The sequence below is a fragment of the Podarcis pityusensis genome, assembly GCF_964106645.2.
Source record: "Podarcis pityusensis genome assembly, chromosome: 5".
Lineage (NCBI taxonomy): Eukaryota > Metazoa > Chordata > Lepidosauria > Squamata > Lacertidae > Podarcis > Podarcis pityusensis.
The window spans coordinates 80,200,877-80,226,585 of record NC_138032.1 but is presented as its reverse complement, the minus strand read 5'-3'; the positions used below and the strand labels follow the sequence as shown (position 1 = coordinate 80,226,585).

The 25,709-nt window shown below is 45.1% G+C and overlaps 1 protein-coding gene across 6 annotated transcripts; it reads left to right on the top strand.

The window, feature by feature from the left end:
- The first annotated feature begins 1,095 nt into the window (after positions 1-1,095).
- PRXL2A (peroxiredoxin like 2A) lies at positions 1,096-24,833 on the top strand. 6 transcript variants are annotated; one of them, XM_081005109.1, is made up of 6 exons: positions 1,096-1,205; positions 17,877-18,056; positions 19,238-19,332; positions 20,546-20,686; positions 23,540-23,704; positions 24,423-24,833. In XM_081005109.1, exons 2-6 carry the CDS (start codon positions 17,879-17,881, stop codon positions 24,528-24,530), a joined length of 687 nt encoding a protein of 228 aa, XP_080861235.1. In that variant the 5' UTR covers positions 1,096-1,205; positions 17,877-17,878; the 3' UTR covers positions 24,531-24,833. The 6 variants fall into 6 exon arrangements, with proteins under 6 accessions (XP_080861235.1, XP_080861232.1, XP_080861234.1 ...); XM_081005106.1 differs by lacking the exon at positions 1,096-1,205 and adding an exon at positions 3,775-3,799; XM_081005108.1 differs by lacking the exon at positions 1,096-1,205 and adding an exon at positions 12,971-13,115.
- Positions 24,834-25,709: the final 876 nt, after the last annotated feature.

The window sequence follows — 25,709 nt, the reverse complement described above, 5'->3', positions numbered from 1 at the left end:
GTTCCAGTCCGTGCTGAATCCACTCCTATATGCAAGTTCTTTGTGACCTTGATGGTCTTCTGTCTAGGACCATCAGGGTTGGTATAGCAACTGGGCAGGACTCCTGTGTATATGCTGGTATGCTCAAGGGATTACGGCTGCCTTGTATCAAACCTTCCCCATTTTGTAGTCCTTCCTTCATGGAGTAAAATAAAAGTGGAACGGTGCAGATCCGACGTATGGTTGATTTTCTATGAATTTATAACAGAAGCGTATAGTAAAGGTCCGTATAGTAAAAGCTATGGTTTTCCCAGTAGTGATGTATGGAAGTGAGAGCTGGACCATAAAGAAGGCTGATCGCCGAAGAATGTATGCTTTTGAATTATGATGCTGGAGGAGACTCTTAAGAGTCCCATGGACTGCAAGAAGATCAAACCTCTCCATTCTTAAGGAAATCAGCCCTGAGTGCTCACTGGAAGGACAGATTGTGAAGCTGAGGCTCCAATACTTTGGCCACCTCATGAGAAGAGAAGACTCCCTGGAAAAGACCCTGATGTTGGGAAAGATGGAGGGCACAAGGAGAAGGGGATGACAGAGGACGAGATGGTTGGATAGTGTTCTCGAAGCTACCAGCATGAGTTTGCCCAAACTGCGGGAGGCAGTGGAAGACAGGAGTGCCTGGCGTGCTCTGGTCCATGGGGTCGTACACGACTAAACAACTAAACAACAACAACATAACAGAAGCGTAGCGTATGTAGTGTGTGTGTCAAGTTTGTACAAACTGAATGATTGGGGGGGGGGTTCCTGCGACATCAGCCTGCGTACTAGATGGAGATGGTAGACAGCCGCCCTGGACACAGAATCTCAGCTAAACCAGCTAAACCTAGGAAGGAGAGTCCGCAACCTCACAGGCGCCCATGGCCTGGCCAGCAGCAGCTGATAATGGCACATTCTCGCCTTAGGCGCAGCATAAGCAGAGCGGGGAAGCCTGCAGCCAGCTCGCCTCTTTCCCCTGCCATCAATCAGCGTGCGGGGGATTGATTAGTCAGCCTGGGAGCGCGTTGAGGCGCCCCCCCCCCCCGCTCGCTCCCAGGCTCGAAGGTTGCAACAAAGCAAAGACCTTGGCGTCGCTTGCAGGTAGCGGGGGAGGCGCCTGATCAGCGGCAGCAGTTGCAGCAGGGGAGTCGCTGAGCCCGCAGGAGCATCTCTCTGCAGGAGCTGCTGTGGTGTGAGTATCCCTCGGTCCTTGTACTAGCCCGGCCGTGGGAGGGAATAAAACAGCAATATTCCCTGCTGCAGATCAAGGGAAATCCACGCTCGGTTGTCCCTTGAAAAAAAAACCGCAGACAGGCAGGGAATAATAACAATATTCCCAGCAGCCAAAAAAATAAAAAGAGGGAAATCCACTCTCGGTTGACCCTTGAAAAAAAACGCAGGCAGGGCGGGAATAAGAACAATATTCCCTGAAGCCAAAAGAAAGGGGGAAATCTACGCTTGGTTGTCGCTGGAAAAAGCGCAGCCAGAGAAGAAATAATACTCCATGTCGGGGGGCGGGCGGGATCCACTCTGCGGTGTCCCTTGGAAAAGCCTAGCCAGGGCTGCCTGGAAGCCGAGTGGCTTGTCGGTGGAGGGTTTTCTCCCATCTGGCTGAATGAAGCCGCTGGGAGTGCTCCAGAGTAGGGGAGAGGATGCAGGAAATTTACCAAGAAAGGATCGCCTCTTTTAAAGGCACAACTTTTCTCTCTCTTTTTAAATCATTTATAATTGCCTCCGCCCCCCCATCTCGTTGCAGTGTAATTATATGTTAATCTAGTTAGATATAATCTTGTTAAGTGCCCCAATTTGGAAGTTCTGCAGAAATTATTATCAAATGATTGATGATCCTTCATCCTTAACCCAGAGCGGCTTACAGTAGTAAAGCACTATATTAAAAGCAACTTACAACCATAAAAATGAAAAGGTAGGGTCCTAAAAAAATGACACTTTGCTTATGGTGCAGCAGTAAAGCTGCTAGCATATTTGCAAAGCTAAGCGGGGTTCAGTATGGTTTCAAATTGGACGGGGGACTCTGTGTTGAAATTCCTGCATTGCAGGGGGTTGGACTAGATGACCATTGGGTGCCTCCCAACTTTGCGATTCTGTATTTCTAACTGCAAAGTAAGAGGAGCAGTATTTACCATATTGGCTCTAGGAAGTTGTACTAGAATCAACAGACTTTATAGAGCTGGAAGGGGGCAGATAGACCCTCTGATCCTTGCCAGTCTGGGAATCTTGCAACTAAAAGCTTCCCCTAAAACATGACCATCCAGCCATCACTTAAAGATCTCCAGCAAAGCACCCTGATGAACTCTGTTCCACTTCTGAACCTAAAGAAGCTTCTCCAAATGTTTAGGTGAAATCTTGCAGTGGTATTGACTCTTGAGAAAATGAATGTCATGGCTTTCAGATATATTTTTTAAAAAAACATATTCTGAAAGATTATTACTGTCTGTGAAGTCTGAGGAGGCGTTGGTTAGTGTTATAGGTAATTTCTGCACTGGATAGCCTAGAATGTATAAATAGTTTAGGGTTTTTTGTTTGTTTGTTTGTTTTGCAGTTTTATTTGTCATTTGAATATTCCTCAATGAATGTAAATAAATATGTTCCTTATGAGGAGTTAAGTAGAGTTTATCCAAATATTCCATTTTATCGGACTTGTGGCTTGGATTTCAGGCACCATTTCAACCTTTGATTTGTGAGGTTCAATAAAGAAGCAGCCTATTTTAAGAAGGTTGCCAGCTGACCAGAAAATACCTAGCCTGGCTTACTCTCCTGTCTTTCAAAGCAGTTTGATGTACATAAATTGTCAGGTGTCTTCCCCCCACTTCAAAGATAAACATTAGCACACTGATGCCTGCACATTAAGGCAGTATTAAAACTGTTACAGTGGTGGATCGAAAGGTTGGCAGCCCTATTTAAAAGGCAGATATTGCAGCTGAAATGATTAGATAGCTGTGTTGATTTACTCTTGCCTCCCTAGTTTTAAACACACGTTCGCTTGAGTTGGTATGTATTTTGCTTTGAACGTAAGGAGAACAGAGCTGGGAATCGAGTAAATCTTTTGTGACCTGAATCCTGTGGGGAGGCCGTGCAAACCCATTGCGTAACAGATGGCGTATTTAGAAATAACCCTTTACATTAATCAAACACTTGTGCTTTGTTTTGAAATAATCCTCACTTTAAAGTGAGTATTAACTTCGTATCTTGTACATCAAGAACAGCATATTTGGGCTCCTTCCATTTACCTGGGATTAAGACCTGCCAGCATAGCTGAAAGCTTCTGGAAACTGGTTTGCTATTTGTGTAATATTTTTCCTCAGAACAAAATCCACAGGATTGAGGGCATATATATATGTTTAGGGAAGTTTTTAATGTGTGACATTTTAATGTATTTTTAATCTTTGTTGGAAGCCGCCCAGAATGGTTGGGGAAACCCAGCCAGATGGGTGGCGTACGAATAATAAATTATTATATTATTATCATAATATATGCCCGCAGTAAGTGCTGGGCTTTGCTCAGGAAGTCAAATGTGTGGGGGGAACATCCCACAACTGCAGTTTTGAAAGTTTCAGTCTGCCATCTTGATTTAACATGGCAAATTTTCAAAAGTAGGGGGTCCATGGCTTGGTTTTTGAAAAATGAGGTCCACAGTACTTCACTAGTGAGGTTTGTGGGAGGGGGTTATTGGTTTTTGGTTTTGTTCTTATTATGATAGGTATTTTGTGCTTTCATTTGGTAGCGTTATGCTGCAAACTGCCCCGTGATCTTTGGATGAAGGATGGTATTTATTATTATTATTATTATTATTATTATTAAGCACTAGAGGTCTCTCCCATGGCCCTGCTCACCTGTTAAACATGGTCCATGGTTTGTGAGGCAGAGGAGATGAGCATCCAAGCCACAGGTCAGATCAAATATCGCCCCCCCCCCCTTATACTGAGTCACATTACAGATTCATATACAGCCATACCTCGGGTTACAGACACTTCAGGTTGCGCATTTTCGGGTTGCGCACCGCACCAAACCTGGAAGTACCGGAACGGGTTACTTCCGGGTTTCGGTGCTTGCGCATGCGCAGAAGCGCTAAATCGTGCTTTGCGCAGAAGCACCGAATCGCGACCCACGCGTGCGCAGACGCGGCGCTGCGGGTTGCAAACGTGCCTCCCACACGGATCACATTCACAACCCGAGCGTCCACTGTATTCAGTGATGCTGCCTGGCATCTGCTCTTCAAGACCCCAGGTAAAGTCTTTCCCAATCCAGCTGCCTTGCTTCCTCTAATGAGAGACCTGAGGCCTTCTGTATGTTCTGCCCCTCCTTATAGCTCCAGGTTGATTTGCAAACCAGGCAGGGCTTCACTTTATAAGCTATAAATATAACATTTAAATGCCACTGCATTGGTGGGGCTCCCGAAGTGGATTGTTTTGCTGCCAAATGGTGAGTGTGCACAAAAGTGCCTTTGGATTTGCCCTTTGATCGTCAGGGGTTTGCCAGATCTGCTCCTGGCTTTGCAGTTCATAGACGTTGCTGCAGGGAGTGTGGGGGCAACAGACTCTGAGCTGAATGGAGTGGCATATGCCTTTGAATGTATAGCGATCGGGACTGACTCATCCAAGAGAAATGAGATATTAATGATTAAAAGAGCTGCTTAATTGTTCTGGGCAAGGCTGATCAAAGGCAAAAGGAGTGAAAGAGCTTACATCTGCATTCTCTCTTCCTGAGTAATCCACATCTGTTGGGTGCAGTGAATGGTCTGGGAACACCCACCCCTCTACCCTTGTTGGCATCTGTCTTGTCTGAAGAGTCAAAAGAGTGCGCCTCCGGGAGTTAAGTCAAACCGCTTCATTAGGAACATGGAATCGACCTCCCTGGGCGCAAGCCTAGGCAGCATGTATGGAGTTCCTAGGCTGCCCAGATGACAAGACCCCCCTCTTGGCCTCACAGATGTGGTCCAAAGGAAAGCAGAGGAATACGTTTGGCACCAGCTTGGTTGCAGGAGTTGACAGAAGGAGGCGTACAAAGTGGTATCCAACTGTCTTAGGGACTTCACTCCAGATTTATGTAGGGAAGGGGTGTCCAAACGTTTTTCAAAGAGGGCCAGATTTGATGAAGTGAAGGGCCGGCCAAAGTTGTTGACCTTTTTTTTTTTGGATTGAAGTTGTTGAGCTTCTTTTAGGATTGAAGTTGTTGAGGGTTTGTTTGTTTTTTAGGATTTTACCCCAGGAAATAAACTGCCACAGGGGCTGGATTAAACCAACCGGCGGGCCCCCGAAATGGACTTTGGACATGCCTGATGTAGGGTTTACTCCTTAGCCTTTTCTTCTCCCAAAGGTGTCCCGCAAGGGTGTGGAGGTTTAGGATCAGAGTTTTCCTTCTCCTAGATAGGCTACCTTCCCAGGTGGACGAGTCCCATCTGCCCCTCACTTCCCTCCACAGCATGTGCAGAAATGGTCTCATCCATTCAATCCGCCAGAGGCTGTCTCTGCATGCAGAGGAAGTCCCTAACTCCCTGAGGGTTTGAGACCCACCGACCACCCTCCCCTCATTTTGCCAGCCAGTCGAAGCCGTTCCCAGGGTGTGGCCACTGCTGCATGCAGACAGCTTCTAGGGGCCACAGGTGAGAATTGGATGTAGGATGTGGACCAAGGTAGACAAACTACTGCAGAAGGAGTGTGACGTGTCCCTCACCAGAGGTAATACCCCCTTCTCTAACATCCCATACACCCCACCACTGTACCACTGTGGAAGCAAAAGAGGTACAGATCTGGTTAGTGACTGGTTGGGGCTACCATAAGCTCCAAGAGAGCAATCTGTGAAAGCAGTTTGTCTCCCAAGGAGTTCAGAGATTATCACATCACACTCTTCCAGCAACCTTGGGGAGCGGTTTAGCAAAAGAGTGTGGGTGATACTGAGGGGCCCATTGTGATTTTCCCCCTGCCTTGATGTGCATCGCTTTACACTTGTTTACATTGAATTCCATCTGCCATTTTTACTGCCCACTCACCCAGATTGGACAGAACGTTTTGGAGCTCTTGGAAACCCTTTTTGTTTTAACAATTGTTATGTACTGAGTTGAATAGGATCCAAAATGCAGCAGTCCGATTGGTCCTAGAACAATGCAGCAGTATGATTGGTCTGCAGGAGCCACCCAATCCAGCTCCAGATGGAAATGAATCCACAACCTGATTGGCCTACTGGAGAATTCCGGAATTAGCCAATCACGTGCAGCCCATTGTGTAAATAATGTACATAAAGCAGATACTTTGGGGGAACTTTCATTCCTCCTCACCACTATGAGCTGGATAAAGAGCATGAAATCCACTCTCGACTCTGAGTATATTTCAACAATATAACATCCTCAGCAAACTTGGCTACCCCACTGTTCATCCCTAAAACTAAGTAACTCATACACAAGTTAAAAAGTCCAAATACTGATCCTCAAAGGACTCCATTTTCTGCACACCTCTAATGGGAGAATGAGGCATTAATTCCTAGTCTTCCCTTCCTGTTTCTTAACCATTTCCTGATCCACAAGACTACTCCTCTTATCCTATGGCTATTACACTTAGGAGTGTTTAATGAATACCTTTGTCAAAAGGTTTTGGCCTCTTCTGACATCATCTTGCTGACTTGTGCCTGGTGGTGGGGAGAGAAACCAGATCTACCCCCCCTTCTTCCATCCCATGTTTTGTTTGGAAACTTTGGGGGAAACGGGAGAAGGGGGATCGCCTATGAAATACTTGCTTTGTTAGAATGAGTTAAATCCTTTTTAGTACAGGGTTTTACACACCCAGATTGTGTAGTATGCAGATTGTCTTTCATATAAAACTCTATAGGACTTATGAATAGTGTGGACACCCAAATGTAAGATGCATTTCTGCATCTGGGGTTCTATCATTGTCGTGAGAGAAGCATGCTTGTGAATTGCTGCTTCTGCCTTCCTCTGGTTGATGGTGCTTTCCTTTTCAACTCTTACATTTTGCCATCTGAGAAACAGGAAGAAACAAGATAGCATGCCCTTTGGTAGCATGGAGTGCAGTAGTTTGAGGATCTTTCTCTAGCACTGGGTATATTCACAATTTTGCTTGAACAGAACTAAGGCATGAATACATTTGAAACTGCATGCATTTATCTGGGAGCAAAGTCCACTAAACCAAGTACGTCTTGCTTGTGAGTAAAACATGCATGGAATTGCTCTGTCAAATTTCATAAAAATGCAACATAGTACCATTCTGTATGTTAATAATGATGCCTTATATGTTGTAAAAACAGTGAAATAAGTTTAGGTTTGATAAGAAAGTATTGCATATATTTTTATTTTCCTCTCCTGGAAACCCTGGGGGAGGGGAAGTCACCCCACCCCTAGCTTCCAAATTTATGGACATTTTACATCTCTAGCCATGTAAAGGTAAAGGGACCCCTGACCATTAGGTCCAGTCGTGGCCGACTCTGGGGTTGTGGTGCTCATCTCACTTTACTGGCCGAGGGAGCCAGCGTACAGCTTCTGGGTCATGTGGCCAGCATGACTAAGCCGCTTCTGGCGAAAGCAGAGCAGTGCACGGAAACACCATTTACCTTCCCGCTGGAGCGATGCCTATTTATCTACTTGCACTTTGACATGCTTTCGAACTGCTAAGTTGGCAGGAGCTGGGACCGAGCAACTGACCCCGTCGTGGGGATTTGAACCGTCGACCTTCTGATCAGCAAGCCCTAGGCTCAGTGGTTTAGACCACAGCACCACCCGCGTCCGATAGGGCTTTTAAGATAGGCCCTCCTCACTTGTGATGGCAGTCCAAACATCCCTAAAACTGAGACACAGTTGTTTTTATTAAGCAAACAGATGCTATCTGAGTTGAGTACAGAAACAGAAACCTAGGTATTTAATGCATGCAAATGAGTGGTGACCACATTGTCATGCACTATAAAGGGATTGCATAATTACTGCAATATCCCTGGCCTTCAGCTCAGTTGAAACTACCATTAATCAACTCTAGATCAGCATTGCACACCTAGAAAATGTGGGCATTGGAAGTTCCCACAGGTATCTGGTTGGCTACTGCAAGAACAGGATACTGGACTAAGATGGGCCATTGGCCGTTTCCTGAATTCCTTCACCATGTAACCACTGTATAGATTTCAGAATTGTGGGGTGGGTTTGCCTATATTCTTCTGTGCCTGTGCCCATGCACATATCCCCCCCCCCCCCATGTGCTGACATAAACACTGCCAGAGGCAACAGGGTTCTGGTAATTGTTTAGAACGGAGAACTTCAGCAGGAAAGTTTGTGTTGTGCGACAGTGTTAAAAAGATGTGCCCGATAAAATTCCCGCCCCTATGCCACAGCTAAAGCTGTTGCTTTAAATGCTGTGTTCATGCTTGAAATTTAAGGACCTTGCTTAGACAGGTTAAACTTGCTATGGCTTTTTCTTGCCGGATCACATTTTCTGGAGACACAGACACTGCAGGAACTTCGAACGAGGAAAGCAAGTTGCAGCTGAGGAGAGAGCGTTCTATTTTTGCCTCTGTTCTTTATCTCAGCGAAACCTGTCACGATCACTTGCCACATCCCACAGTGGAGAGCTGGACTACACATTCAGATATGTTGTGTGGGGCAGCATTTGCTGGATCCGAGCATTTCATGGGGAAATAGCTTAAGGAGAAGGCTAGTTTTTCCCAGCTGGGAGTGATGACAGGGAGGGGCTACTTAACGTCCGCCCCCCCCGCTATACTTTCTCTCTCTCTCTCTCTCTCTCCTTAAAGGGAAGGGTTGTCGCTCGGTGGTAGAACATCTGCTTTGAGTGCAGAAGGTCCCAGGTTCGATTTCTGCCTGAAATCTTAGAGAACTACTGCTGGTCAACATAGTAGGTAATACTATGCCACCCCAATCTCCACCAAGTAGTGCGCTAGACTCATGCACTCACCCAGGTTCTGTGTTTCCTTTTGGGAATGGGACACAGTGGAGACCGGGGCATCTTTATGATAGATTGTGTGTGTGTGTTTGTGTAGCTCAAGTTGTGTGTTTTTTATATATATATTTATAAACTTGGGAAGTGATGCTCATATCTATGTGTGTGTATGCATACACAGAGAGAGAGAGAGAGAGGGAGGAATCTTGGTTCTCAAATGCTTTGGTACTTGAACATTTCGGCTCCCAAACACCAAAAATCAGGAAGTAAGTGTTCCGGTTTTCGAACGTTTTTTGGAAGCCGAGCATCCGATGCAACTGTCGGCTATTGTTTCCGGGGCGTCTGCCCCAATTGGAAAACCGTGCCTTGGGTTTTGAATGTTTCGGAAGTCGAACGGACTTCTGGAATGGACTACGTTCGAGAACCAAGGTACCACTGTGTGTGTCTGTGTGTGTGTGTGTGTGTGTGTGTGTGTGTGTGTCTAGATGGGGAAGGGTATAAATACTATTGTTGTTGTTGTTGGTAATGGTGGTAGTAGTAGTAGCAGCAGTAGCGGCAGCGGCACCAGGTTCTTCCAAACGTAGCATCATCCTTGTTTTGCAGCTTGCCTTTCCCCAGAAATGGTAAAACCCCTCTTTTTCTACCCATGCTAATCTAAGCCTTGGTCTTTTGTAACACAGAAAGAGGAGCCCCACTCATCTGCATTTTTACACATTGTTTTTTGATGCTCCGATCCACACCCAGGGTATTATTACCTCTGAGGAAATAGCTTTTTACACCTGCCTGCCTAGGATTAAAGGGAGTGTCTGAGATACAATTTAGGATACCTAGGTTCGTTAACACCTCACACATGCTGATTACAGAGGATTCTTTAATACACATGGGATCTTGCATCCCAACCTTAGTTAAATTCTAACACTACTTGAGTCCAGGGTGTCTTTCACTTGCAGATTCATAACAATACTTAATAAGATAGGTCAGCGGTCTGACACTATAAGGTAGGCAGCTTCCTGCTAAAAATCACTCCCCATAGCTGTTTCCCTTGAAGGAAAAGATTTGGATAGCCTGCATTTCCCCACACAGGGAGAAACACAGCTTATGAAAGGTGGGAGGGAAGGGTAAGCAGCCCACCTCTGCTCTTCTTCTGATTAATCTTCCAAGTCTGCATTGTTTTGTTTTGTTTTTAAATGGGCGCCAGGGTAGGAGGGGAGAGACTCTCCCATCGAGTGTGGCTCTTAAGAGGGCTATCCCACAATATATTTCAGAACTCTCAGCTCACAGGAGAGAAGGTAGAAGGAAGTGTGCTCAGTAAGCAAGCTGATTTGAGATAGTGATCGATCAGATATGGACAAAATGCTTTTGTCAGCCAGCGTAAACATTTCCAAGGTGGCGATACTGACCTGGTATCTCTTCAGTGGGTGTCGTTGCACAAGGTTGATCTCAGTATTTCAGAAATACTGTTTTGGCAGAATACCCGATGAGCAGGCAGGGACGGGAAAAGTGTGGACTGCACTGTTGCTCCTATCAGGTCCAGCCCGTACGGCCAGTGGGTCCGTGATGGTGGGAGTTGTGTGAAGTATTTGAAAACAGGGAAGCAAGTAGCTTCATAAGGCTTTTTAGTGCTCTGCGGATACGCACTGAGTGCTATGGCATAGCTCTTTACCCCTCACCACAATTGTGTCAGGGACTGATAGGTCTCTGATGTGTGTGCACCGAGGGGAAAGGTTGGCTGGAGTCTGACTCGGGAGAGGGGAGCAGTGGTAGGGACCTCCATCAGCCAAGAGGCAAGAATCAGAAGCAGGGGAAGATCCACCTCTCAACAACACGCAACCAGGAGAGCATCTCTATGCCCCGCAACAGCAGAGCTCCCTGGAATTGAACCCTGCTTATTACCAGCAAGCTGCTTTTTGTGGAACTGGGCTTTATGAGACTTCTCAGGCGAGCAACTGCCCAGTTCCATATTACGGTGCGGAGATGGTGAGGCAGCCTCCACCATCAGCTGGGAACTTCTTCATGGCATCAAGCAGTTACACTCCCTGGTCTGCAACGGGGAATTATTCAGCTACAAATCCTGTACAAATGCAGAATGTTGATGGAAGTGCTGCGGACTCTCAGATTTTCTCTTTAAGTCAGGTTTCGGAACAAAAGAGCCAGACTGCCAAGGAGAATTGGTTTCAGGGCAAAGATTTACGATGAGAACCTGTAGCATTAAAGTAGCAACCAAACAAGCTGCCCAGGAGTCTTACTCCATCCTATGGTGTAAGATGTTTGCAAATGCTGCTTGAAAAATACCAAAAATAGACATGAAAGAAATCCTTTTCCAGATTAGCATCCCAACTCCTTCCTTGCTATCCTGTACATATTTTACAAGCTCCGTCTTTTAATGCATTTTAATGTATTACTTTGATGTTTTGAATAAAGTTTGTTTTTTAAAAAAAAGAAAGAAGAAGAAGCAGGGGAAGATTCAGAGCTGGAGGGTGGGTTGGAAGAAGGGGACTAAGAGGCAGGTCAGGCAAGTGAAGGGTCAGGTGCTTACCAAACCTCTCCTGCACAACTGTCTCCAAAACCAAGAAGGGATTGAAAAGAGAGGGGCAGAGGCAGTTTCCACACATAGGCATAGTCTCTGGCTACTGGGGGAAGGTGCATCAACTGGTGGAGGGGGAGTGGTCCCTTGTTGCTGCAACTGCTCCATAAAGCGCAGAGATGGGAATAGCTGCTTAGCCGCTAGATTGCTGCGCGTAGCTACCCAGAGCTGTAGAAGCAAACCGTGAGTGTTATTTTTTTGACAATAAATACTTAACTATCTGCTGTATGCATTCCTTCGGCTGGGAAGCACCTTGACAGATGGGCATTACGATGAGCAAAATAAGAAGTACCTTGCTGAAATTCAGCAATAAGAGTTGCCAACTTCTGCCAGCATTTCCTGCAACAGGCACAAGTTCTCTTATGACGTATCTGTGAACTGTTTGTACAATACACTGGTAACTGGTGTGGGAGAGGAGAAAAGGGACTTTTTGGCACCGGCTGTAATGACTGAGGTACCTTTCCGAGGGAAATTCACTTCTCTTCCCTCTCAAAGTGTCCATATATTAATTTTTAGGTAATTCAACTGATATTTAAGGATCTGTTGGCTGACTGGTTCCTGGGAGTTGTCTCAGTTGGTAGAGCAAGATTCTTAATCTCAGGGTCATGGGTTCGTGCCCCATGTTGGGTAAAAGATCCCTGCATTACAGGGGGTTGGACTAGATGACCCTTGTGGTCCCTTCCAACTCTACAATTCTATGATCTCAATACTCTGGGCTCATCTACACTTCTGCTTGTCCTGGGCCTAGAAAGCTGAGTCATTTTCCGCATGTCCCATGCTTTCTAAGCACGGGTTCAAGCAGTTTTGCCCCACCGCTTCCCTCTGGAAAATCCAATTGCCGTTTGTTCCAATTCAGAGCTAAAGATTGGGTTTTCTTGGGGGAAAGGGCAGGCCAAACAGAGGCCTGGATAAGCCCTGACTTGGATCCGTTTCATGGATCTTATTAATATGACTGTGTTAGATTTTGTACTTAAATTTTTCACAAGGCTTGGGATGACCCTGCACCTTTAGCCGGCTTGAGCTCACTTGCCCCAATTTGCCGAACAAAACCTGCAAATCAGTAAATAAGGTTTGTTCTTAGGTTGCCTAAGAATCAGTTCTGGGCAGTGAGGCAGAGAAGCTCCGCGAAAGCGCCTTCTTAATTCTCCTTTCAAGCCACAAACATCTAAAAGAACTGCATGCGGTCAGGCCGGGCTAGTAGTGGTTTCCACTGCCAAGTAATTTCTGTGGGCTTATTGTAATTTGTGTGGCATTTTTCTTTGCCACACCAGGATCACACGATCGAGACCACTTCTTCCAAACAACTTGCAAGGAATCGTATCCCTGGCACAATACTTTGTCATGAGCCAGCCCTAGATTTCGACATGATCTGTCTTGTGTAATGGCTTCTGGAGTGATGTGCTCAGGCTGACGCCAAGGTTTCTCAGGCTGGCAGCGCGCCTAGTCCTGCCCACACTACTGAGGAGGGTGAGTCAAAAGCATCTTGCCCGCAGGAGCCTTTTCACATCATATCTGCCCTTCTGCCAGCCTAGATGGCTCTTGGCTTCCTTTCGCCCGGGTGTCAAGTCTGTGCGTACCTGCCGGCTTACTAACTGTTGCGGGCACTGGTAAGTGCGTTCATTTCTTAACCCTTGCACATTTTCAGAGTCCAAACAGATATAATATCTGCATTCAGATCTGCATTGCTTCATGCTTTGTGCATTCTCTGCAAGGAGGAGTAGATGGTTCTGTTGTGTTTCAAAACTCTCACATCCACTTGTTGTGGGTGCAGATATTATATATGTTTTGTTCCAGGCTTAGTAGGGCATTGGTTTCAGTCACGCTATAATGAATGTGGTGGCCAGGCAAGATGAAAAATTGTGTATCTGTGGTATGAGGAGCCCAAATGGCACCAACATGATAAAAAACACAATATGATTGTATATATTGCAGGGGCCAGTGGTGCTGGGAGTCGTAGTTTAGCAGCGTCCTGAGGGCACTTGGATTATAGGTTTATGGTTGTGTGGTATTTGTGTGGTTGTTCGAGCTGCTCGTGCCCTTTTGTTTACTTCACTCATACCTTATTCATGAGAAGTTTTTAAAAAGAAATAAAATCAATTAGGAGAGCGTGAGACTTTTAACCTGAGGGTTGTGGGTTCAATTCAGGGGGTTAGAGTAGATGAGCCTTCCAAAGCTACAATTCTGTGATTTCTTATCCATCTTTCACCCTGAGGTGAGTTACAACAGTGTAAAAATACAATTGTGAAACAGCTAAAATGGATTAAAAGAAAGGGAATAGGGCGAACACAAAAGCTGCTTTATGTTGATGTAGCAGTTCAGATCTGGAGGTCCCTAACCCTATTTTCATGTTTGAAGTTCTATGACTACCTGCATGCTATGCCCCACAAGCTTGAGGGGCGAGGGTTGGATAAGAGAAATGGCATTGGGAAGGCTTAATCCCCATACCCCAAGGCAACATATTCAAGCGGACTCTGAATCAGGGCATTTCCATGGTTGCATTTGCTTTTTAAAAGTTTTAAAGTGGGAGATGCAATTACAGGACTTCCGCCATCTTGTCTAGTTTGGCCCTTAAAAGTGGGACAAGTTTAAAAGTAGACTCCAGTTGAAGCAAATGTGAATGCAATTGCACTAAAATTTGGGAACATGATGGGAAAGACAGATTTTTAAACAATAATAATGCTATCTTATTTTCAGTATTTGTGTGGCACCCAATCACAGATTTACTGTGTGGCTGCCATATTATACAGGGTCAGACGGTTTATTCAACTGACTGCTCTGACTAAACTCTGCATCAGCGGACATAGTTGTTGTTGGACTACAACTCCCATCATCCCTAACCAGTGTTAGAAACTGAGATAGGAAAGCTAGGAGCTAAATGGCAACTTAAACCTAGGTTATGGGCGCAACAACGGAATGTCTAGGCCCCCTTTTTTATAAGAAGAATACAAAGCTGAAAATGAATGAACCGCAGCTAAAATACTATGTTCATTTTTCACATGGTCTGGTCCTTTCCCTGCCCGCCCCCCTAATATTCTTAACAGGGTCTCTTCTCCAGTCTTCAGAGAGCAGCTAGAAGCGGGGAGGCAGAAAAAGACCCTCCTTTCCTCCCACTCTGCAGTTTCAATCTGAAATCTTAGGCGCAGCACTGTGCCCTGAGCTCAGAAACTGCTCGTTCTAATGAAATTCCCTGCCGCAAAATGCGCCCAGAACAGTGGGAGTTTCGAACACTGTCCCTAACCATTGGTCATGCTGGTTGGGATTTGCAGGAGTTGTACTCCACAACAGCAGGAGGGCACTGCCATCTACTCCTTGGCTAGGGGTTTTTCTTCATAGCCACCTGGCTGAGGTCTGTCTCAGCTCTGCTTCCCAACATCCTTTTAACAGGTTTCCAGGAACTGGCTCCAGGCACAAGCTCTTAAATCCTACATTGCAAAATGTTTTCCAAGTACCAATCCGAGCTACAGATTTTACAGCGGTTAAGCCACTTAAATCCTCCTCCTTTGTCCACAGCATTGGCTGGTGGTGTTTAATAATAGCAGTTAAGTTAGAATCAATACTACTGTCAGAACAGTAGTAAATACGCAGATATACGACATCTGGGTATTGGTCTCCTACCCTCTCACCCCATCGCCACCGCTGATACTCACTGATGTGGGATGAATAGATTACTATGATTTATTTATTTTTTTAGGGAAGAAAACAAAAAACAACCGGTTAACTTGAAATGCTGTTGGGAATATCTGTTCTGGTTGCTAGGATTAAAGTCTTCAGAGAAAACTCTGGGATTGAACAGCGATTTGTATAATCCAAGACAATGCTCTTTAAATATGTTGAACCCCACAGAAACCCCATTATCTGCTCTCCTTTTTTTTTCTCTCTACCATCCTGGTGGGGCAGAGGTACAGGTACAGAGGGAAATGGTGGGCCGTGGGACAAACCTCTTCTCTACCACCATCATCCCACCCACAGGTGTCTTGCCAGCAAAGTACCACTTTTTCTTCTATCTCCATCTCTGGTTCGGTTAGTAAGGGGCCAACTGGAAAGTCTTAAATGGCCTGTTTTGATTCAGAGGTTGTCAGTTGCTGACCCATGTTTCACATCTTGACCTGCCTTGATGTCCACCAATGTCCCAATCACTGTGTTATTGTATGAGTTTTAATTTGCTTTAGTCTATTCCATTGTGGTTCTAACCTTCTGAATGTTTTAAATAACAGTGATAATTTTTTTAGTGATAATTTTATTGTTTTATCTTCTTTCTAAACCTAAACTGCTTCGAGGGTCCGTCCCCCCCTTTACAATCAAGTGGTGTGTACATTTTATGAAATAAAATAAATATTGTTTGATCGCCCTGGGAACCAATGTGGTCAACTTGGTATTTTATTTTTTTATTTTTTTGCTTTCCTTACAGTTCTTTCCTTGGGGGACTTCAGGTCCATGCCACACAAATTAAAACACTAGAATTGGCACATCCCATCGCTCTTGTTCTGTTCCAGAGTGCTGCAGTCCTATATGATGGGAATGGATTTGCTTATATCGTATATCAAATGTCCCCTTAAAAATATATGGCAGTGGTCTCTCCTTTCCATCTGCCATTCCGACTTATGAATGAGCCCTACCACCTTGCCCCTTTTCATTTTTTAACCAAAATCGTAGCATCTCCAGCCATATGCCGGCAGAGCTAACAGATTCGGAGTTCACAGTGGCTAAGTCCAAGTAGAATCCCTGCTTCAAAACATGCCTTTTGCCATATGCTGCGATGGCTTGTTTGGAATATTGTACAAATAAGATCTCCGCAGCCTCCAAGGTCGGATGTGGGGGAGATTCTGACTCAGTTCTGTCTCTTTGAAACTGTGTTCTAGGTTAGAGGGAACGTAGATTGGCACATTCCTGGTTGTATGCAATGTGTGAGTAATGAATCAGTATTTATTGCACAAATGTTTTCCCAAGATGGCACTAATGATATCACTGTGACTGAGGAAAGATCAGTGTGCAGCTAGCCTTTTTATTATGCACATGGTTCGCTCTTCCATGATGCAATGCGCTTGTGTGAACTAAGCAAATAAAACATTTTTGTTTAGGCAAGCCTATCCCAGATATATAGATGTTGACATATTTTAATCTCTTTTTAGATTACCTCTGCTTTTACTTGTTTTTGAAAAGTTTTCACTACAGTATTTGCTTTTAAAAACTGTTTTGATTGGTAATTTTAAAAAAGTCTTGTAAACTGCTTTAGAGGTTTTGTTACAATCAAGTGGTATATAATTTTTTGTAGAACAAAGAAAAAGCCTGTAGATCCTGTGCGGTTTTTTTGTTTTTTGTTTTAAATGTGCCTTTGATTGTGCCATGAGCAAAGTAACCCAGAAATATTTTAAATAAGAAAATAAAATGTTGCCGGGGAAATAGATAGCTTAGTTGGTTAGAGAGTGGTGCTTATAATGCCAGGGTTGCAGGTTTGATTCCCATATGGGACAGCTGTGTGTTGGACTAGATGATCCTCAAGGTCCCTTCCAAGTCTCTGATTCTATAACTGAGAATCTTCCATTTCCCCCAACTGCTCCCTCTGAGTCCCTTGAGAATCCCTCTTCTTTGGAGAAACCCTGCAAAAACCCTGGAAAAGGGAATGTATCTATCTGCTCCCTTTTAGAGCACATCCCTCACAAGGAGTTATATAGCTAAAGGAGATCCACTTAAATGGTATGGAATCTAAAAATCCAGAATGCAGGGGTGAATGTATGCCCTTATATTTGGTTTTTTAAAAAGGGGGGGCACTTAAGTTGGTGTCCAGGCAGTCCAAATTAAGGGCCTATAGCATGACAGGTTGCAAAAGCTAGCTTATCACAGACAGTGGCGAGCATGAGCTATGTAAGGCACGCCGTCAATTAGTGGATATCTTCTTCTGCCTCCCTTCCGAGATTCCAGCGGACATTGCCCACACCCTTTGAAGTATCCTTGGAGCCCGTAAGGATTGGAATTTTACTCTTTGAAAGTGGCAACCACTGCCTACTGAAAAGCAAGATTGCTTGCTGACTCCCCTGTTTCGGTAGAAAAAACAGTTTGCAATTTACACTTGGGGGTTCTTGGCTTATCGATGGACAAACCAGACCGCCCCCCGCAACCTTCTCCTACCGACGTGCCGTTCAATTCTGTGTCTCGCAATTCTGTATCTCTCAGTGATGGTTTCATGGAGAATTCATAATGGTCCAAGTTGGGAACTCTTTGAACATCAAGCCAGTACCTTGTAAACAAAAGAATCCCATCGGGTCTCTAGGTGAAATTGGTTTTGTAGGATTGTTTTGCCTTGAAACCTTGTCAGCTAGTGGAGTAATGGATACCTTTTTCTTCTTTTGTTTGTTTGTTTTGTTTTTCAGACATGTGTTCGGAGCTTGACCTGGGCTTTTTCTCTATGGCGATGTGGACCATTGGCCTCGGAGCCATTGGGGCTGCTGTGACAGGGATAATCCTTGCCAATACAGATTTGTTTCTGACTAAAGCGGAAAAGGCTTCCTTGGATTTTCTCGGGTCGGCAGATCTGAAGACTCTGGGAGGAGGTAAGGCTTATGTGTGGTAGGGTCCTCTGTGGGCTAAGAACCCAACGTTCTGAAAAAGCAGTCGGTTATACTTTGGAAAGCCTGTTGCGGGAAGGAACCTGGATTTCCAGGCATGGGAAAAAGACCCATGAGCGGTATTTTTGTCTTTGTGGAATCTGATCTGCAGCTTTCTCATCTGTGGCATAGAGTTTAACACAATTCCCTTTGTTTCGAGCAGGCACTGAACTGCTTATATCAGAGGTTTTCAACCTTTCTGAGTCTATGGCTCCCTTAACCAACTACATTCTTTCTGTGGCACTCCTGTAAGGCTCAGGAGCCCAGTTGTGTCACCCCGTGCTTGCAGAGCTGGCAACCTCTCACCCATTTTCAAACACCCTCCCTTGTGGAGTGTTCCCTCAGCCCCCTCTCCTCTCCCCTCTCCTTGGGAATCCTCTGGGCAGCAGCTGCTGCCACCCCTGGACAACATTTCCCTATGGAGCTTATAGCCAGGGCTGCTGCAATAAATAGCTGTGCTAGCCTTTGGGAAACAGAACTGAGAGGGCATCAGAGGAGGGAGGGAAGGAAAGAGGGACAGAAGCCAGTGTTGCCTGCAGCACCCCTGACCATCATTCAAGGCACCCCAGGGTGCCACGGCACACTGGTTCGAAACCACTGGTTTATATGATTAAAATGGCACCACATGTGCACAAGTGGGACATAATCAATGGGCTTGTTTGCAGAAGTACAAAAAATATTTTTTTTTGAGCGGGAAGCCCTCTGGGAACTGCAGAAACAACCCAGGGAGGGCTGAATACGATCAGTGCACACAGAATGCTGACTGTCTTGCGGAAATGAGTGTCAGGAGTGTGGGATAGAATATTTGGAATCTTGAACAGAAGCGCTTCACTCTGCAACACTTGGTTACAGATCCCACTTGCTCCCCTGTTTCTGAAAGAAAATGTGTTCACTGAAAGGCCCCAGCCCAACTCAGTGAGGCTGTACTTGCCACGCACAGTTTGTGAGCCTGTGGCATGGTGGCTTCGATTATATCATTCAGTGAAACACTTGAAATTCAAGTGGTCTCCAAAAGCCCCATAAATAATATCGAACAAAGCTGAGAAGATAGTCCATCTCACACGGCTGCCGAAGTGAACAAGAGGCAACAAGGACCATAATGACATGTGCTATTGTTTGTCCCTCAGCAGAGCCAAGAGCATTCAAAGCAGAGGAACTGTGGAGGAAGCATGGTGCCGTCATCATGGCTGTGCGGCGGCCTGGGTGATTCTTGTGCAGAGAGGTAGCGTGTTTTCCTTGTGGTTTCTTTCCAAAGAGCAAATGATGGGGTTTAACCTTGCTATTTCAAGACGCTTGTGGGCTGCACGGATACAGAGATAAGGGTCTAGTATATTTTCCATGTTGCCAATTTTTGGGTACTACGTTAAAGAGTTTCACAGAATCATAGGGACCACGAGGGACATCTAGTCCAACCCCCTGCAATGCAGGAATCTCGTGCCCAAGTGGGGCTTGAACTCACAACCCGGAGATTAAGAGTCTCATGCTGTACCAACTGAGTTATCATATTTGCTTCTTGGGGTTTTTTTTTTTGTCAATCTCCTTTTCCAGATCTTCCATTCGGATGAGCTGCAGTAGGAATATTACAGGTCCAGTCCTGTTTGCATTTTCTTTTTCATACTCAAGTCCTCTTCCTATGTCTACCTTCCTCCTATTGTTCTGTGTTGGACGCCTGGCAGTGTGGAGATGCGGTGGAGAGATCCTTCAGCGGCTAAACTTACCATTAATTTTGAGCTTAGGTTTCCTTAGGTTACAACATGTGTTTTGACCTTTGCGTCTTGCTTGGCTTTAGATTTACACAAGGAAAGCCTGATTTTCCTCCCAGTTATGTTAATTAGATTATTACAATAATAAGATGATTACAATAATAAAGCATATACACAGAGAGAGACAACAATTTAAAACAAGGTATTAATTAAAATGTTCTTTTAATTAATCCTGCAATCCTAACCCTAGGAAGAAGCCCCTTTGAATTCACCAGTACATGGTTAGGATTGCACTGTTACTTATTTTAAATATTTTTAGGTTGCCTACCCGGACTGTGTCCAGCCAGCTAAACCGCAAAACCACAAGAAATTGAAAGAAGGCGACAGTCCTAAAATCTGCAACAAATGATGGAATTAAAATGTGAAAAGCGGTAGCAGAGCACAGTTGAAAGTGTTCTAGCTGTCTAAAGATGGAAAAGAAAGAATCCAGTGGCGTTCCGCTAGGAGGTCCACAGTTGCAACGCCACCATGCAGCAGGCTCTGCCTATTTCTTAGATAGGCCACAGAGCATTAGCACTTCTAAAATCCCCTCCCAATGTGATGCCATCTTAACATACATTCCCACAGGCTTCATTTCAGGGCATGTTTGATAAGAGCAGTATGAGGGTTGTCGCTATATAGGGATGGTTGTAGGCTGCAGCCACATAACTTATCTCTTCTCTCGTTCGTAAGGAAGCTGCTCAGCTGTCCTCTCTGAAGCCCCGGCTTGACCAGCTGGGCGTTCCCCTGTATGCTGTTGTGAAGGAGAACATTGGGACCGAGGTGGAGCAATTTCAGCCGTATTTCAAGGGGGAGATATTTCTGGATGCACAGGTAGATCCAATTGGTGACTTGTACTTGGGTTGTTCATCTGTCTCATAGATTATGTTAGAAGTTTTGAGCCACTCTGTCTGAATGTGTTTTCAGGTGCGAGGCTTAAGGCTATTCTTGCTTAAACTGGTTTGTGAAGCAGTCATTGAAGTTTGCACTGGCCAAAAAGCTTATACAGTGGTACCTCGGGTTACATATGCTTTAGGTTACATACGCTTCAGGTTACAGACTCTGCTAACCCAGAAATATTACCTCGGGTTAAGAACTTTGCTTCAGGATGTGAACAGTAATCGTGCTCCGGTGGTGCAGCAGCAGCAGGAGGCCCCATTAGCTAAAGTGGTTCTTCAGGTTAAGCACAGTTTCAGGTTAAGAACGGACCTCCGGAACGAATTAAGTACTTAACCTGAGATACCACTGTACGGTCCTTTACTGGCAAAAGGTTCACAGGTGGCTCAAAGATATGTGTGGGAAAACTCCACAATTTACCATTGAGCCCCTCCTGTGCTGCTTGGCTGAAGGTGTGATCATTTGCAAATGTGAAACACAAGACTTTTTGTAATGCACATTTGCATTCTGAATACCATTTGCATTGCATAGTGATTTGGGTTTTTTTAAAAAAAATGCCCATAGCTTGGGTAATGGCTCCCCAATGACCTACAAAGGCATGCCTCTCTTGCTGTCTTCTTTGCAGGGGCACACAGTGAGAATACACTCCCACATAAGTTTTTGACCACCTTCAGAAATGAAAGCTGCTCATGTTGGGCCATGATCCCACTTACTAAAATTTCAGAGCACACAGATCCCTCCAGCAGAGCCACTGTGAAAAGAGATGTGGCTATGCCTCTTCTGTTGCAACTAGGGGGTCTGGAGGGAAGTCGGTGACATGAAGATTATCTTAGCAAAGCTGCTACTTAAGAGGCTAATTGGCTTTTGCTTTTCTATTTATATATCATAAATAGACATAGGCAGAAAACAGGTTAGCTCTGAAGCACTGGCCTGTCTTTGCATGATTTCCCCATTAGCATGCATAGATAAATGGAAAGATTAGGATATTTATTTATTTCCCACATAATTGGGCTGTGTGTCTTATTAGGCACCCCATGTTTTAGCAGGTGCCAAAAATAAAAATAAAGTTGGTAACAAATCAGTTGTGTGTGGTTCACCCGTAAGAACAGATACTGTGATGTCATTTCACTATGTTTACTAATGGTAAACCAAGGGGGGAGTAAGCTGTTTTGAAAATGTTCGGGGCAGAATAAAAGCAGATCCTTTTTTAACGGTGAGGCTGCGCTGCAAACAGCGTATGGATCGGTATGCAGATGAGGGGCGAAGGGGGGAGGCAGGCAAGAAAGAAATGAATGAAAAGGTAGAGGGGGGAGCAACTCTTGACTCAGGAGGGGGTGCTAAAAACATTACAATTCCGCAGCTAGGAAATCCAAATTCTATGTCAACCAAGAGAACCTGGTTTCAGCAACTTACCTAAATCATTCAATGCCCTCGCCCCAGGTCTGGCCGACCCATGAGACGAGGTGCAGCAGGATCCACAGAGGGAGCTGATCCTGCCTCCAAGGAATGCATTGCCTGTTGCTTTTGCAGTGGCAGCTCCTCGGAGGCTGGATTTGCCACTTCCTCAGCAGCCACACCCCAATGCTGTCTCTACAATGGCCTCTTGGCCAGTAGGAGGCGCTGCTGGTCTCCTCTCACCCTTGTCCCTGATGTACAGCTTTATTCCCATCTTGTTCCTGATGTAGATCTCCGCTCACCCATTCTCCCATGGTGGTGGGGAGGCGCCATTTTGTGGCTTGCCTCAGGCACCAAAATGTCTTGGGTCAGTCCTGCTCCCCACAGCCATTAGAGACCTTACACAATGACTCTTCCAGCCCCTGAAATTGCAGCAGCCATCACCTAAGTACTTTCAAAGAATCATAGATTTGGAAGGGGCACAAGGGTCATCTAGTCCAACCCTCTGCAACGCAGGAATCTCAGCTAAAGCATTTCAAGCATATATTTGTAGCTAAAGGGCTAGAAGCTTATTTTGGCGTGAAAGCCAAGATTCTGAAGAAGCTTAGTTTTTGCACCCAGTACCACGCTCTGTAGGGACACAGGTGGCTCTGTGGTGTAAACCACTGAGCCTTGGGCTTGCTGGTCGGAAGGTTGGCAGTTCGAATCCCCACGACAGCGTGAGCTCCCGTTGCTCGGTCCCTGCTCCTGCCAACCTAGCAGTTTGAAAGCACGTCAAAGTGCAAGTAGATAAATAAGTACTGCTCCGGCGGGAAGGTAAACAGCGTTTCCGTGCGCTGCTCTAGTTTCGCCAGAAGCGGCTTAGTCATGCTGGCCACATGACCCAGAAAAACTGTCTGCAGACAAACGTCGGCTCCCTCTGCCAGTAAAGCGAGATGAGCGCTGCAACCCCAGAGACGTTCATGACTGGACTTAACTGTCAGGGGTCCTTCGTGACCGACACTTCGTGACCCCATGGACCAGAGCATGCCAGGCACTTTACCTTTACCTTTTTACCACGCTCTGTGGCTATGCACACACCATACATATAAAGTACCTTGCCCCCAAAGAATGCTGGGAACTGTAGTTTACCCCTCAGAGGTACAATCTCCAGCACCCTTAAACTACAGCTCCCAGGTTTCTTTGTAGGGAACAATGTGCTTTAAATGTATATAGCATGCAAGCAGCCTACTTTCCCTGCACTCCTGCAGAATGAGAATGTACACAAAATCCTATCGGTGGTAGTCTGAACCTTGTTTACCTTTTGTTTTGCTCCGGATCAGGAAGCGTTGTGTTTCTCTAGGAAGAACACACTCTCTCTGTTTTGACTCAAGTGTTTCTAATCCCTTTCTATAGAGACGTTTCTATGGGCCTAAGAAAAGAAAGATGACCTTTTTGGGCATGTTTCGCTGCAGCGTCTGGAGGCATTTCTTCAACGCTTGGAAGCATGGCTACACTGGGAACTTGGAAGGAGAAGGCTTTGTCCTGGGAGGAGTTTTCGTTATTGGTCCTGGGGAGCAGGTATCTGTGTGTCTGTGTGTGTGTGTGTGTGTGTGTGTGTGTGTAAATGAGCGAGTGCAAAGCTGTTTCCATCCATCCTGTAGTTCCATGTTCTGCAGTTTTCAACCTCCAGAAGGGTCTTAAAGACCACTGCTCTCTCTTGTCTGGTCTCCTGCATTGAGGGAGAACTATGGCTCCATTGAACATTCAGCATCCTTCCCAGAGGCCCCACTTTTTTGTTTTCATGATCTGGGAAAGATGCAAAGAGGTATTCATCTTGCTGAAAGCCCAGGCCTTGATTCTGGCAGCTGACTCCATTCCCAAAAGGCCAGGGAGCAAAAAAGTTAGTCTTACAAAGGTAACGAAATGCAGAATACTGAAATCCTAACCGGGGGGATCAGGTGTGGTATTGCTTTCTTTTTTTTAAGGACATGGCAGGATTAAGTAAGTAAGGGATGTGGTAAATGAGGCATGGGCGTCGCCAGGATTTATTGGGGAAGTGGGGCAGGACACCACCACCACCACCACCCTGGTCCTGTTCCAGAAGTGGATCTACTCAATTAGGGATTTTCTCAATTTTGCACCCGTGTGGAGGAAGCGCCTGTGCTGCCTAAATCCAGCGCTACTTCACGTGCACAGAAATAGGGAGCTTAGAGGAGTTGCTGAAGTTTAAGAGTCTCAAACATAGTTTTGTACAAAGGAAGTGCGTACCTGACCCACATTTTCCCTTTTATTTTAGGGCATTCTCCTGGAGCATCGTGAGAAGGAATTTGGAGACAAAGTGAGCCTTGATTCTGTCCTTGAAGCCGTTGAGAAGATCCAACCACAACCTTCAGAGCATAAATAGAGATATATATGGCCCTTTCTTACTTGCAAAAAAAGCTACAAAGTCTGGGTGCAAACTCTTAACCATATCTCTAACTTGTTCCTAGAGAGCAAACACAGTGTTCCATTATAGCGGCTGTTTAGTACTACTGTTGGCTCCAGATATTCCTTCTGTGTTTCTCTTACTGGATTAATGACGGGCTTGGTCTGAAATCCAAAGATCTAGCCAAGACAGTTTCCAGTTAGAACAAAACTGCTAGGTGTATCTGGATATCTGAATGCAGGAATGATGACAGAAAGCTAATAAAAACTACATTTGAAACAATTACGGAAGTCCCAATTGGTTTTTGTTTTGTAGCTTTTAAAAGTCACCTTGCTAACCAGCCCTTATTTCATTATGGCTCCCAGTCCTGTAGAACTTTTCCCTCGCTGTGCCAAGTGTCATACTACCTGTGATCTTTGAGATCTGTCATCAGGCTTTCTTGAATGTTTCTTTTTTTGAAAAAATGATTTTAATTAAAGATTTCATTGGAGGTTTTAAAAAAAAATTAATTGCAACCTTGTGGGAGGGAATTGTGTTGGGATAGCCGAGCTGGGAAGGAGGCATTAAAATTCCTAATGTGCTGTTTTTTATTAGTTTTTCTGTGTTACAAAACAAAGATAGAGGGGAAGGTCCACCTAGTACTTTTCACAGTTCATTTACATTTAGTGAGAGGCACTTTTGTTATATAATAAAACAGTCGGTATCCCTGGCTGCTACTACAGCTTTGAAAAAAAACATTTAAAAAACATGCAAAACCCCAGCACCTTCTGAAAATGGATCTCCTGACTCACATCTCGATTAGCCCTCTGGGCAAAGGGCGTTTTCCACAAGAGTAACTTATTTTTAGTTTTCATTATAATAAAGCGTAGAGGGGTGAAGCATTTGCAATGCCCAAATGAGCATGCTGGCAAAGGCAGGCTTTGTAATTGCATATCTCTTTACAAACCTGCTTGAAGCAAGAACTGCTTTTGAAGTCTCAGGGCTCTTCTAGAGAAGTGTGCTCTTGCAGCGTTGTTCTTAAACATGTCATTGGTGCAATAATATCACGATAGTGGTAGATTTACACCACCGTCCATGTATAATTCTGCTTCATTGTTCCGTGATGCTTCCCCCGTGTTGCTGCTTTTATTGCCTTCAGGAGGGCAACCCTTGCAACAA